Source organism: Mobula birostris, chromosome 8, assembly GCF_030028105.1.
Source record: "Mobula birostris isolate sMobBir1 chromosome 8, sMobBir1.hap1, whole genome shotgun sequence".
Lineage (NCBI taxonomy): Eukaryota > Metazoa > Chordata > Chondrichthyes > Myliobatiformes > Myliobatidae > Mobula > Mobula birostris.
In genome coordinates this window covers 152,932,118-152,948,116 of record NC_092377.1, presented here as the reverse complement: position 1 = coordinate 152,948,116, position 15,999 = coordinate 152,932,118, and the positions used below count along the sequence as shown (strand labels likewise).

At 43.7% G+C, this 15,999-nt stretch overlaps 1 protein-coding gene across 5 annotated transcripts in view; it reads right to left on the bottom strand.

Moving 5' to 3' along the window:
• The window catches only part of LOC140201841 (netrin receptor UNC5D-like), a 903,393-nt gene that overhangs the window by 240,814 nt on the left and 646,580 nt on the right, over window positions 1-15,999 (bottom strand). For all 5 annotated transcript variants that reach the window (XM_072266557.1, XM_072266558.1, XM_072266559.1 and 2 more), the window contains exons 5-6: window positions 3,204-3,384; window positions 669-836 (exon numbers count right to left, since the gene is read on the bottom strand). In XM_072266557.1, coding sequence (XP_072122658.1) covers window positions 669-836; window positions 3,204-3,384 — 349 coding nt within the window. The remainder of the gene's footprint in view (window positions 1-668; window positions 837-3,203; window positions 3,385-15,999) is intronic.

Here is a 15,999-nt window from a genome sequence, read left to right as displayed (position 1 = left end):
TGTGTTCTATTTTATGTAATGGCGGTGTCTGGCCATCCTTCTTTTATCATTTTGGGTTTATTTCTTATTCTTTTGTGTCCTATTACCATCCCACATGGCCTTGACTCAACCTTTCTGCCAAAGAACCTCTTCACTGATTACACCCTTCCACGTTCCCATTATGTCTCAAGCATTTCACACTTCTAATGAAGGTTCCTGAGGTGTTAACTCTCCTCAGGAGAGCGGCAAGTGTTTCCTGCAATTTCTTGCCTTTATTCTGTCATACCCACTTCTCTTCAGATGACATGGGATTGGCACAAATTCGCTGATAGCAATGATGAAGGAAGGAATTTGCTGAAATTTGTTTCAACCTTGTAAGCTTCAACTGCTTCAATCTTTAGTGACTGTTGTTCCACTAAAAATAACTAGCTAATTTGTCACCGCCAAGCAGATGAAATTGCTAAGTTCTTCTGCCTGGTATAGGTTTCAATGATATGACTATCAAACACATGTCCCTGTGCGATGACAATATCAATTGCTTTGATTGGTCTGCTATGCTGATTCAGACTTCAATCTGTCACTGCGTTTTCAAAACTGTTGAATTGTTTCATGGAATTCTTTTGCTTGCTAAACCATCTTATCACTTACATTTTTTTTTGCTGGTTTTATTGAGAAGTGGAGGCTCTAACCTGGGCAAAGAGAGGAGCAGACAATCTTCTGGACTGAGGTCCCATCACAGAAGGTTCCCCCGTTGAGTGGTGCTGGGTTGGTGCAGGTGCGGGTTCGTTTCTGCCACCCTCGGCCGCAGTGGATGCTACAAGATGACCATTCTGTCCAAGAGGACCAGGCACCATTGACTGAAAAATAAACATCCAGTTATACACGTTAAGAGCTCTGTGAACTGGGCCCTGCTGGGGACAGGTCATCCACCTGAAACAACTTCTCTGTTTTTCCCACCCCCAAAATACTGCCTGACTTACTGACCACTTGAAGCAAATTGACCTCCAATTCCCATAAAATTGTATTCATTCAGAGGAAGAGGGCATTGCTGGCAAAGCTAGCACTTATAGAAAACACAAGAGACTGCTGGTGGTGTATTTTGGAGTAAAAAAATAACTTTTTACTTTCGGTCATAGAAACATACAGAACGGAAAAAGACCCTTCTGCCCACATTGTCCATGCCAGCCAAAATGGCCACCTAAACTTGTCCTAGTTGCCTCCATTTGGCCCCATAGTCCTCTAAACCGTTCATATCCACGTACTCGTCCAAATGTCTTTTAGAGATTATTACTTTACCTGCCTCAACCACTTCCTCTGGCAGCATTCCACCTATATGCTTCACTTTCTGTGTGCAGAAGTTCTCAGCTCCCAGGAGTACTGGTAAAGTTCTCATAAGTCTGATGTAAACACGTTGACCCTCCATTTGCCCCCACAGATCTTGCTGACCCGCTGAGTTCCTACATCATTTACTGCCATTCCTACTTACATTAGTTTATGAGAACGTTGCCTGAGGTTAGTGAGGCTAGGACTTGCCCTGAAACTGAGGAGATGGTTGTGAGTTGATCATATTGGTGGGTGTCAAGTCACACAACCCATGTTGAAGAAGGATAACAGATTTCCTTCCCTGAAGAACATTGGTAAACTAGATAGAGTTTAATGATGGTTTCCATGACCACAACTTGCTTAAACTAAGAACATTTTTGCTATTGACCTGGCTAGGTTTCAGCCATGAATCTGAGCCAGAAGCTCAAGACTTTTGCACGTTGGTCATTTGTTTGCCTTGTGTGCATTTTTTCCATTGATTTTATTGTGTTTCTTTCTATTTACTGTGAATGCCTGCAAGAAAATGAACCTCAGGTAAGTACTATCACTTTGATAATAAAACTACTTTGAAGGCCCATACTGGGGCTGCACAGTGGCGTAGTTTGTAATGCTGTGGTCTCACAGCTCAGTGACACAGTAGCCTAGTGGTTAGCACAACGCTTTACAGTACCAATGACTCGAGTTCAATTCCTGCTGCTATCCGTAAGGAGTTTGTACTTTCTCCCCCCCCGGGTTTCCTCTGGGTGCTCCGGTTCCCTCCCACAATCTGAAGATGTACTGGTTGGTAGGTTAATTAGTCATTGTAAGTTGTCACGTGATTAGGTTAGGGTTAAACCGGGGGTTGCTGTTCTCACAGCTCAAAGGGCTGCCAGGCCCTGTTTCGCACTGCATATATAGTAAATAAATAAAAACTCAAGTTCAATGCTGACCTCAGGTGGAGTCTGTGTGAATTTGCACGATCCCCCTCGGGACTGTCTGGGTTTTCTCCCACGTCTTAAAAACATTCAGGTGGGTTAATTTGCTGTTGTAAATATCCCCTAGTGTAGGTTAGTGCTTAACTCTGAGGGGATGTGGGCGAAAGGCATCAGCAGGCCAAACCAGAGAGACGTTTTGTAACGATCAATAAATCAATTGTTTGGAATCAAATGACTTTGTCTGGTGTCTCAGGACTAGGAGTATCTGTACCCACCCCACCCCCCACTCTTTCTCTGCCACCTGTCCCACACCCCTCCCTCGGCGTTCTAACCTCTCCATCCCCAAAATCCTTTGTTCTCACCAGACTTACATTCTTTCTCTTTGCTCCAGATTGACAAATACAGTATTGTTCAAAAGTCTCTGGCACACTGGCTAGATATATGTTACTTGGACTTTTGCACAGTACTGGACATGGATGGGAAGGACTTAGAAGCAGATGGACCAAATGTGGGCAAATGGGACTAGTTTGGATGGGCATCTAGGTTGGCATGGGTCAGTTGAGTGGAAGGGCCTGTTTCTATGTTCTATGAATCCCTAAAATGGGATTTGTGTGAACAAGCATGGACTTGATGGCCCAAAGTGCCTGCTTCCGTGTTGCAGGCCTCTAGGGCAGGCCTCTAGGACAAGCCTCGCCTGGCACTCCAGTGAGGTACTGAGGGGTTCAGCACTTGAGGAACACCATTCTTTGCATGGGACTCGGCCTGACTTATCGGGATTGCTGGAAAACATGGGACATTTCCCAATTCCCTTGAAGCCAACACGTGACCTTTCACTCCATTGCTTTCTGTTGGATCTTGCTTCGTGCACATCTCCTGGAGTACAACAGTCACATGGCTTCAGAAGGTGCAGGGACATTCTGAGATTGTGAAGGATGCATGCTAATCACTTCAATGTCCATACGTGAGGAGTGCAATACTATTTCTCACCAAACACCGTCAGTGTGGCGACAGTACTCCGTCGCCGGGCAACCACGTTGGAGGCAATGCAGGTGTAGTTGCCTGAATCGGAGAGGTGTGCTTGCTCGATGACCAGACTGTGCTCTGCGGTCGTGTAAACATTGGGGTCGTGCTGAGGATCAATCGCCTCTTCGTTCTTCAACCATTCGACCTGCAAGGAAAGGCAGAGGCTTGGAACTCCCAGAAAGGATATCACAGCGTCATAGAGTCGTACCGCAAGGAAACAGGCCCTTCGGCCCAACTTGTCCATACTGACCAAGGCGTTCACCCAGGTTGATCTGCTTTTAAAGATTAAAAAGATTAGCTTTATTTGTCACACAAACATCGAAACATACAATAAAATGTGCCACTTTGCGCCAACAACAACCATAGTCTGGGGATTGTCCTGGAAACAGCCCGCAAATGTCACCACGCTTCAGGCGCCAGCATGATATGCCTGCAATTTAGGAACTCTAACCCTAACTGTATGTATTTTGGAATGTGGGTGGGAATTGGGGCAGCCAGAGGAAACCTACATGGTCATGGAGAGAACGTACAAGCTCCTCACAGACAGTGCTGGGAATTGAACCCCGATCAGCGATTGCTTGCGCTGTAAAACATTGGCTCTAAGCTTTTCCTTTTGAAGAAATTGTCTGGCAGCTTGTAACAGTACCATACTGTGTTGTGGCATATTAAATTTTGTGGCGTGAAAGTCTGATCAATTCCAGGCAATACTTTAACTCTTTGTGAACTCATAGCATGTAAAGTGTCTGTACCAGTTAAGCACTGTCCATTTGGTGAATGTTTGCTAATAGCCGCTGGATTCTTTTTGGCTTCAGGCACTAGTGGCATGGGAACAAAAGACCAAAGGGTTTATCTGTCTCTGCCTCTCTTGTTATGCTTGTGGATTGAACCCCTATATATTGAACCACCTTTTGGTTGAGTCTTGGGACTTCCCTTAGATCAAGGAATTATGATCATCAGTGCCTAGGACAGATCCAGAGTGATTTCATGAGTTGGAATTTGAAGTTCTGCCAATGACAGTAACAATCAAGAGGAGGCTAAGAATTGTACACTCTGAAACATCTGTGGAAATCTTTGTGACTTACTATGTAGTATTTTGTGTGGTTTATTTGTGCTTTCTGTTTTATGATAATAAATAAGGCTTAAGTTACTTCGCTGTGCGGGTCCAATTATTACCACATTTCTAGGATTATCGAATTGGTTTGGATCCTCAGGGGTCTGATCAACCCGCGCATTACACGTACATGTATCACCCTGTACATGAAGAGGAGACACAGAGGTGCAACTGGTGGAATCCCTGCCCCAGCTCAGTGACCTGAGTTCAGTCCTGATCTGTCTGTGTGGAGTTTGCACAATTTCCCTGCGACCATAAGGGCTTCCTCTGGGAGCTCCAGCTTCCTCCCATTTCCCAAAGATGTGCTCTTTGGTGAAGTAACCGTAAGAGACCATAGGATACAGGAGCAGAATTAGGCCATTTGCCCCATTGCCTCTGCTCCTCCATGGCAACATGGCTGATCCATTTCCCTCTCAGCCCCTATTCCTGCCTTCTCCTCGTATACACAACCGATTGCCCCTGGGGTGTAGGTGAGTGGCCGTGCATTGGGGCTGAGTTGATAGGAGTGTGAGAAGAACAAAACTGGTTCGGGTAGGATTAGTCTAAAAATGGGAGCTTGATGCTGGGCCTGGACAGAGGACTGAAGGGTTTGTTTCAGTGTCCTATTCCCCTCTGACTTTTATAAAAAAAAACAAGGTATCCAGACATGTCTGGGAGAGAGAATTCCAACCATTCATAACTACCTGAGTGAGAAAATTTCTCCTCAAGTCACTTTTGAATGGGTAAATGCTTACCCTGAAGGCTTTTCTTCTGACTGTCACATTCTCCAAACACTTGTTAACCTCTACTGACAGGAAAACTGAAGAGACGAGATGGATGAGAAAGTGTGAAGCGATTCAACTTGGAATGTCAAGCTTGAAGGCAGAATACAGGGTTAGTGGCAGGATTGTTATCATTGTGGATAAACAGAGGGATCTTGGGGCTAACGTCCATAGATTCCCTCAGTGTTGCCGCTTAAGTTGATAGAGTGGTGAAGGAGGTGTACGGTGTGATGGTTTTATTAGTCGGGGGATTGAGCTCAACAGCTGCAAGTTAATGTTGCAGCTCCATATAACCTTGGTTAGAACACACTTAGAATATTGCATTCAGTTCTGGTCATAGGAAGGATATGGAAGCTTTAGAGAGGGTCCAGAGGAGATTTACCAAGATGCTGCCTGGATTAGAGAGCTTGAGGATTGGTTGAGTTAGCTAGGGCTTTTCTCTTTGGAGTGAAGGAGGAAGAGAGGTGACTTGATAGAGGTGTACAAGATGATAAGAGGAATAGATTGAGTTAACCATAGAACCATAGAAACTACAGCACAGAAATAGGCCCTTTGGCCCTTCTTGGCTGTGCTGAACCATTTTCTGTCTAGTCCCACTGACCTGCACACGAACCATATCCCTCCATACACCTCTCATCCATGTATCTGTCCAACTTATTCTTAAATGTTAAAAAAGAACCCGCATTTACCACCTCATCCGGCAGCTCATTCCATACTCCCACCACTCTCTGTGTGAAGAAGTCCCCCCAATGTTCCCTTTAAACTTTTCCCCCCTCACCCTTAACCCATGTCCTCTGGTTTTTTTCTCCCCTTGCCTCAGTGGAAAAAGCCTGCTTGCATTCACTCTATCTATACCCATCATAATTTTATATACCTCTATCAAATCTCCCCTCATTCTTCCACGCTCCAGGGAATGAAGTCCTAACCTATTCAACCTTCCTCTGTAACTGAGTTTCTCAAGTCCTGGCAACATCCTTGTAAACCTTCTCTGCACTCTTTCAACCTTATTTATATCCTTCCTGTAATTTGGTGACCAAAACTGAACACAATACTCCAGATTCGGCCTCACCAAAGCCTTATACAACTTCATCATAACATTCCAGCTCTTATACTCAATACTTCGATTAATAAAGACCAATGTACCAAAGGCTCTCTTTACGACCCTATCTACCTGTGACGACACTTTTAGGGAATTTTGTATCTGTATTCCCAGATCCCTCTATTCTACTGCACTCCTCAGTGCCTTACCATTAACCCTGTATGTTCTACGTTGGTTTGTCCTTCCAACGTACAATACCTCACACTTGTCAGTATTAAACTCCATCTGCCATTTTTCAGCCCATTTTTCCAGCTGGTCCAAGTCCCTCTGCAGGCTCTGAAAACCTTCCTCACTGTCTACTACACCTCCAATCTTTGTATCATCAGCAAACTTGCTGATCCAATTTACCACATTATCATCCAGATCATTGATATAGATGACAAATAACAATGGACCCAGCACTGATCCCTGTGGCACACCGCTAGTCACAGGCCTCCACACAGAGAAACAATTCTCTACCACCGCTCTCTGGCTTCTTCCATCGAGCCAATGTCCAATCCAATTTACCACCTCTCCATGTATACCTAGCGACTGAATTTTCCTAACTAACCTCCCATGCGGGACCTTGTCAAAGGCCTTACTGAAGTCCATGTAGACAATATCCACTGTCTTCCCTTCATTCACTCTCCTGGCAACCTCCTCGAAAAACTCCAACAGATTGGTCAAACATGACCTACCACGCACAAAGCCATGTTGACTCTCCCTAATAAGCCCCTGTCTATCCAAATGCTTGTAGATTCTGTCTCTTACTACTCCCTCCAATAACTTACCTACTACCGATGTTAAACTCATCGGCCTATAATTTCCTGGATTACTTTTCGATCCTTTTTTAAACAACGGAACAACATGAGCCACTCTCCAATCCTCCAACACTTCACCCGTAGACAGCGACATTTTAAATATATCTGCCAGGGCCCCCGCAATTTCAACACTAGTCTCCTTCAAGGTCCGAGGGAACACCCTGTCAGGTCTCGGGGATTTATCCACTTTAATTTTCCTCAAGACAGCAAGCACCTCCTCCTTTTCAATCTGTACAGTTGCCATGGTCTCACTACTTGATTCCTTCAATTCCATAGATTTCATGCCAGCTTCCTTAGTAAATACAGACGCAAAAAACCTATTTAAGATCTCCCCCATTTCCTTTGGTTCCGCACAAAGCCGACCACTCTGATCTTCAAGAGGACCAATTTTATCCCTTACAATCCTTTTGCTCTTAATATACTTGTAAAAGCTCTTTGGATTACCCTTCACTTTGACTGCCAAGGCAACCTCATGTCTTCTTTTTGCCCTCCTGCTTTCTTTCTTAAGTATTTTCTTGCACTTCTTATACTCCTCAAGCACCTGATTTACCCCCTGTTTCCTATACATTTCATACAACTCCCTCTTCTTCTTTATCAGAGTTGCAATATCCCTTGAGAACCGAGGTTCCTTATTCCTATTCAATTTGCCTTTAATCCTGACAGGAACATACAAACTCTGCACTCTCAAAATTTCCCCTTTGAAGGCTTCCCACCTACGAATCACATCTTTGCCAGAGAGCAACCTGTCCCAATCCACGCTTTTTAGATCCTTTCTCATTTCTTCAAATTTGGCCTTCTTCCAGTTCAGAACCTCAACCCTAGGACCAGATCTATCCTTGTCCATGATCAAATTGAAACTAATGGCGTTATGATCACTGGAACCAAAGTGCTCCCCTACACAGACTTCCGTCACTTGCCCTAATTCGTTTCCTAACAGGAGATCCAATATTGCATCCCCTCTAGTTGGTCCCTCTATATACTAATTTAGAAAACTTTCCTGAACACATGCAGTTGTTGGCCAAAGAATTTTTCCCAGGGCAGGAATGGCACAAAAACGAGGGCATCATTTTAAGGTGATCGGAGGAAAGTAACTGAGGGATGTCAGAGGTAGGTTTAACACATACAGAGTAGTGGGTATGTGGAATGCCCTGCCAGGGGTGTTAGTTGAGGCAGTTACATAATGGGCATTTAAGAAACTCTTAGATAGGCACATGGAGGAAAGAAAAATGGAGGGCTATGTAGGAGGGAAGGGAATGATTGATCTCAGAGAAGGTTAAAAGGTTGGCACACATTGTAGGAATAAAGGGCTTGTACTGAGTTATAATGTTTTGTGTTCTACATTCTAACTCAAGCCTTACGATTTGGAAATACATTACTGTTCCCTCATCATCTTCTGTCGACATCCTTCAGCTTTTACCCAATACCAATGCAGGAGATGAAAACAATGACACAAGAGTTCCTCAGAAGCTGAATCTGACTTCTGTCCCTTCCCTCTCCAGCCCAGCTGAAGGGTCTTGGCCCGAAGTGTTGACTGTTCATTTCCCTCCATAGATGCTGCCCGACCTGCTGAGTTCCTCCATCATTTTGTGTGAGTTCCTTAATGGCAGCAGCAGGAATTGAACTCTGATCTTACAGCTGGTGCTGTCACAGCGTTACGCTAACTGCTTTGCCACTGTGTCTACCCACTCCTCCTTACTGTCCTTCTTTCCAAATCTTTCTATCATTATTATCCAAAATTAACACCAGTACCTCGAAGTAAGCAACACTTACAATGTCTCAAGAAAAAGAACATTATTTTAAAGATTGAAAAATTTTTGTGATTAAAAAAAACCCCTACTAAGTGAGAAAAGTGGGAAAAAGACCCCATTAGGTGTTCAACCCCAGAGCCATGCGTCATACAAAAAGCTTTTAAAGATAAACATCGAACCGCCAGCAAAAAAAAAGTACCAAAAATTTACAATTAGATCGTGGAGGAAATCCATCAATGAACTCAAATGATAATAATGAGCAAATGAACCCCATCTTTTCTCAAGATCAAACATAGGTTCAAAGGTTTGACTTCTCATTTTCTCCAAACTAAGACATAGCATCAATTGAGAGAACCATTGTGACAAAGTGGGAGCTGATATATCCGTCCACTTCAACAAAATGGCCCTTCTAGCTATCAATGTTACAAATGCAATAACATGTTGGTCAGGGACAGAAATACCACGGATATTTTGAGGAATTATTCCAAAAAGCACAGTTAATTTGTTAGGTTGTAAATTAATTTTAAGTGCTTTAGAAATTGTCAAACAAACTGACTTCCAGAACTGTTCCAGTATAGAGCAAGACCAAAACATGTGTGTCAGTGTAGCTGTCTCAGTTTTACATCTATCACCCCTCCTTACTGCCATCCTCACTGAGTGCTACCCAGTCTGATTTGAGGGACACACTAACACCTCCCATCGGCTTAACACTGCTTACTGAGGTACATGGTAAGAAACTAATATTTTGTGCCCTTAAGTGAGTGATAAATCCCAGCTGTAACACAAATTATGTTTTTCATTTTTCACCAGGCCCGTAATGAAAACTGTGATCCCCTGGGGAACTTCTCCAGCTTAATAAATTACAACAAGGTTAATATTATTCAGCTGCTTAGAATATCAGACGGAGATTCCTGTGTAATTGTGAAACCAACCGAGCTTCAAGCGGCGATGTGTAGTCAGCCAGTGGAGTGGTACTAGGTATGCGTTGCTCAACGCAGGCACAAACTGAAGCTCTTTGCAATTAAAAGAATATAATTGCCTCAATTGTCTCCATGGTGACAGTCACTGTTCATTTATGTTTGATTATAAGGATAGGTTAGGCTGCTGAATAGTATTGGACTAGACTATGCTGTTTAATTAGAATCTCTCGTTTGTGTGCTGCTATGTAAAATCTGGTTGAAAGTGGCCAACAGTGATATTTACGTGTTTCTGGCTTATGAAGGTACTTGAATTTCAGCTCCTCTGCTGGTTCAAGGGCGAAAAGGAGAGAAAAATAACACCAGATGGAGTCTCTCAACAAACTCTCTCCACATGTGCAGCCCATTTTCTTATGAAGATAAAGAGATCGTTTTCCTACTTACTCATCTCTCAGGGTCTCTGAAAAGCTTGCCAACAGCACTGTGGAGCCACATAAAAAGGAAGGATATGATTGCATCAGAGAGGCTGCAGAGGCTTAGTTTTCCTCAAAGTAGAGGACACCGAGGAAGAGGTGGACAGAATTATGAGGCGCATGGATAGGGTAGGGAGCAGTGTGGAAAAGAATCTGGGGTTTACCTACAGAACAAACTTTCTTTTTATTACAAACTGAAGCCGAAAGTGGAGTAACATGTCCCGGAATGAACGCAATTCAACAATTTCATTATTTTTATACTATTTTTTATCGACACTTAATCCCTTTTACCTCTATCTGCATACGCTGTGTATACATAGTGTGAGGTGAGCCTTCTGCTGTGTCAAGCTTCAGCTTCTTAAGTGCTACATGAGAGAGTCAGGAGATTCTGCAAATCTTGATCATAACACACACACACACACACACACACAATACTGGAGGAAATCAACAGGTCCGCATCAAAATCAGGTTCAATATCACCCGCATACATCATGAAATTTATTGTCTTTGTGGCAGCAGTACAATGCAATCAATAATAATAGAAAAGAGTGTGAATTACAGTAAATATGTATGTATATATTAAATGACTGCAATAAATAAGTAGAGCAAAACAGAAATAGAAAAGTGGTGAGATGGTGTTCATGGGTTCAATTTCCATTCAGAAATCGGATGGCAGAGAGGAAGAAGCTATTCCTGAATCGTTGAGTGTGTGCCTTCAGGCTCCTGTACCTCTCCGTCACGGTAACAATGAGAAGAAGGCATGTCGTAGTTGATGGGAATCCTTAATGATGGATGTTGTCCGTTTGAGGCATTGCTCATTGAAGATGTCCCGGATACTATGGAGTCCAGTGCCCATGATGGGGCTGACTAGTTTTACAACTCTCTGCAGCTTATTTCGACCCTGTGCCTTAGCAGCCCAACACCCCATGCCAGACGGTGATGCAGCCAGTTAGAATGCTCTCCATGGTACCTCTGTAGAAATTTGTGAGCGTCTTTGATGACGTACCAAATCTCCTCAAACTCCTAATGAAATATAGCTGCCTTCATGCCTTCTTTATAGCTGCTTCGATATGTTGGGTCCAGGATAGATCTTCAAAGAAGTTGACACCCAGGAACTTGAAATTGCTCCCTCTTTCCACTCCTGGTTCCTCTATCAGGACAGGTGTGTGCTCCTCCAAGTCCACAATCAGTACTTTGGTCTTACTGATGTTGAGTGCAGGGTTGTTGCTGCAACACCACTCAACTAGCTGATATATATCTCACTCCTGTACACCTTCTCGTCACCATCTGAAATTCTGCCAACAATAGTTGTATCATCAGCAAATTTACAGATGACATTTGAGCTGTGTCTTGCCACACCAGTCATGGGTGTAGAGAGAGTAGAGCAATGGGCTAAGCACCTATGCTGCATCATAGAGGCAGCATCTATGGAGGGAAATTAACAGTCGATATTTTGGGCTGAGACCCTCCATCAGGATTGGAAAGGAAAGGGGCTAAGGCCAGAATAAGAAGGCAGGGAGGGGGAGGGGAAGGGCCCTGTCCTCCTCCTTTCCAATCCAGATGAAGGGTCTTGATCTGAAATGTCGACTGTTTATTTCCATCCATAGATGCTGAATTCCTCCAGCATCTTGTGTGTGTTGCTGTTGTGATGACAAACCAAGTTATCAGAAGATTGATACTGATGAGAGAGACAAGGGAGACAATGGAGAAACATTCAAAACGCTAATAAGAGAGAAGAGAGAGATTAACGAGAAAGAAACACATTTCAGATATTGACAGACCGATTGCTTTCAACCTGAACTGTTTGAAGTTTGATGGACAGGCGATACCCCAGCAGGGGGATAAAAAGAACAGGTTCGCTAAGGCACGACACACAGCACGAGATCACGAGATAACGAGACCCTGGAAGAGCGGTGTGCCTCCACAAGTTGGTGGGAGTTTGGGGGTCTGCTCGCGGGAACTGACCATAGACACACAGGGTGAAAAGGGTATGATCCGTGGGAACCTGGTGTGTGTGTCCGCCCTTGCCTGGGTGCTGGGTTCACCGTGGAAGAACGGTCGTATCCGGAACGGAGGGGTCACAGTTGGTGACCACAGAAGACATAAAAAGGGTTCGCCCGAAAGCCAACTGCGAAGAACATCAAAGGTCTGTTTGAATCAAAATTTGCATTCTCTCTCTCTCTCCAACGGCACAACAGCGATTCCTGCAAATTGTACTAAGCTGAACTGATCTCTGCGTCACTTAAGACTGATCATTTTACCCCTAGACTGCGATAGAGCTTGGTTGATTCCTATTACCCTAGTTCTGTGTACATGTGTGTTTTATCATTGCTAACCTGTTGCATTTATATCCTTATGATTAGAGTACTGTGTTACTTATTTCTTTAATAAAACTTTATTAATTTCTGTTAAACCAGACTCCAACTAAGTGGTCCATTTCTGCTGGTTTGGCAACCCAGTTATGGGGTACGTAACACTGTGTGCTACATAAGCTGCAGATATGTTTTTACCTTGTAAAGACAATGGTAAGCTTCTGTCCTGGAGTTTGTGGGTTTGTTGTTAGGCTGGTCCCTAGGCATGAGTTTACTAGTTTCTATTAACCTGTAATCTGTAGTCCAGGTTGGTTTGAATCAGTCCAATCTACCGATGTCTGGTACCAACAGAATCCTCATTTATCTCCCTGCTGCAAGACCATCCTACGATTCTCTAGTACAGCCCTCCAAAGCCACTGCACTCTTCCTTAATACAACAGGAAATTTTTTATCCACAGCAGAGGTGAATAAAATTAGAGGAGATGGGTTTAGGGGAAGGATTAAGAGGTTTAGATGGGATCTTAGGAGAAAAATTTTACACAGATGGTGGTTTGAATTTAGAACATACTGTCCTGGAGATAGAGCTAGTGACTCTCAGTGTCATGACCACGGACGCTGCCACGGGATCGGCGTGCCCATGCTGGCGGGCTGCGCAACAGGTTCAACAATTACGCTCGTAAATATGCACTTTCTAGCTAATTACTGTTTCATTATGGTGGTACTTTACTCCATTTATTTTTGTTCTAGTCTTGTTGAGACTTGACCAAAAGCACAGGAACATTTACACTTCCAAATTACCCTCATCCTTGTCCGGGAAAGAAGGCTACCATTTCGACTGATGCTGTAAAGGAGCAGTATTTTTTTAGTTACTGCTTCCAGCCAGAGTGTTGGCCTCTAACTTTCAATTTGAGAATTTTAGTTAATGGTTCTGTAGGCCTGGCATTTATCGTTTTTCTTTTCCTTTAAATTCTGCAAAAGTTCTCATTAAATTCGCTGAACTGCTAACCCACTTCAGTGTGTCTCTGAACGCGCTTGGGGCCTATATACGAACGTTCTGATACTCAAAGTTCAAAGTTCAAAGTACATTTGTTATTAAAGCACGTATCCATTATACAACCCTGAGATTTGTTTCCTAAGAGGCAGCCAGGAAACAAAAGAAATCAAAAACAAACATTAATAAAAGACCGTCAAGCACCCAATGTGCTGAAAGGAAAAAACACAGTTCATGCAAACATTAATTGCAAGCAAATAGCATTCTGAACTGAAATCTACAAAGACAGTTTGTCTCTAGAACCTTAGTTCTGTGCAGAGCGGAGCCGTGGGCTGAGCCTGTCCATTCCTCGCCTCAGGCCCCGACACCATGACCTTTTCAATCTGGCCCAGCGCCCACAACGTTTAAGAAAAGCCTAGATAAGCACTTGGATCTACTCTCACAATAATTACGAAGTATTTAGGTGAGCTCGTAAAACACTTAGGTATCGGAAGCAATGGACCAAGCATTGGTAAATGGGATTAACGTAGACTGGTCAGCATGGATGTGATGGGCCGAAAGGCCTGATACTGTGACCTCTGACTCTTTGAGCATTTTGTCTCTCCTTTAGTTCAGTGCTCATTCTCAATGGAATTCAGCTAGTGTGGTCCAGTTTAACCCATCATGGAAACATCATCAGTAAATCGTTTCATCAAAAAAGGATGGATTATTCCAAGGCAGGTATCTGGACAATAGGAATAATTTCTAGCCAGGAAAGAACAATTGGTGCAGATGTACTATTCTAACTGGCTGCATCACTGTCTGGTATGGGGGAGGGGGCACTGCAGAGGATCAACATAAGCTGCAGAAAGTTGTGAACTCAGTCAGTACAGTACTCTCACCGGCACCCAGGACATCTTCATAGAGTGATGCCTCAAAAAGGTAACATCCATCATTAAGGACTCCCATCGCCCAGGACATGCCCTCTTCTCATTGCTACCATCAGGGATGGGGTGCAGGAGCCTGAAGACACACACTCAATCATTCAGGAACAGTTTCTGCCCCTCTGCTATCCGATTTCTAAATGGACATTGAGCCCATGAACACTATCTCACTATTTGTTTTCTCTTTTTGCACTATTTACCTTTTGTAAACATAAATACTGTAATTTATGTTTTATTGTTATATGTATTGCAATGTAGTGCTGCCACAATAACATCAAGTTTCATGACATAAGCCCACGATTCTAAACCTGATTCTGGTTACTGAAGCTGTTTCTCAATACTAACGTGGTCGTTCAGAGCCAATCTAATCATTATTGCTGAGCACTTGTTGAAACAGTTATTACACCTTAGTCAGGTTTTCATGAGGGGCAATGCTACATTAAGGCTTCCCCTCATTATTGTGGCCCACTGAGTTATTGCCACTAAGAAAGGCGGTGGAAAATTATTGGTCTGGCCTACTGATATTCCATAAGGCTTCCCAACCGTGTCCTTCACTCCTGTGGGTTTGGTCCCTCTCTACCAACCTACATTTGAGCCATCAGCTGAACTGGTGGCAGAGGAAGAAGCACTGAGTGTGAGCCTTCAGGCTCCTCTACCTCCTCCCTGATGGTAGCAATGAGAAGAAGGCATGTCCTGGGTGATGGGGCTCCGAAATGATGGATATTGCCCTTCTGAGGCATTGCTCCTTAACGATATCCTGGATGTTGGTGAGGCTTGTGCCTATGATGGAGCTGATTGAGTTTACAATTCTCTGCAGCTTATTTCAATCCACGCAGTAGCCCCCCACCCTCCAATACCAGATGGTGATGCAGCCAGTTAGAATGCTCTCCACAGTACATCTGTAGAAATTTGCGAGTGTCATTGGTGACGTACCAAATCTCCTCAAACTCTTCATGAAATATAGCCACTGTCGTGCTTTCTTTGTAACTGCACTGATATGTTGGGGCCAGATAGATCCTCAGAGATATTGTCACCTAGGAATTTGAAATTGCTTACTCTTTCTATTTCTGACCTCTTCATGAGGACTGGTGTGTGCTCCCTTGACTTAGCCTTTCTAAAGTCCACAATCAATTCTTTGGCCTTACTGGTGCTGAGTGGAATGATGTTGCTATGCCACCTCTCAACCATGATCTATCTCACCCCCGTATGTCTTCTCGTCACTAATGTCTATATTGCCACTGAGGGAAGCTACTTAGCTTCTTTGGCCCTGTGTCTGGCATTCAATAATCCAAGGGCAGGTATGGTACTGACCTTAGCACCAATACTGTCTCTGCAAAGATATCCAACTCACTGGAAGGGTAGGCTAACCAATGCCAGGCTAACGTCCCTAGCACTGAGGCCCAGTTTCTCACAGGGAACTACATTGGGCAGGACAGATTGCTTGCATCAGATTTCAAAAACAAATTCTCTGTTCCAAGCTACTTCATAAATTAGCAGGTGGACCGAGTAAAAGGTTGAAGAACTGTAACATCCTCAGAAATTCCAGTGTACCTCTGGCCCGTGATCATCCAAATGGAGACACATTTAGGATCTGTTGAGAACCCAAGTCCAGACATCAGGATGGA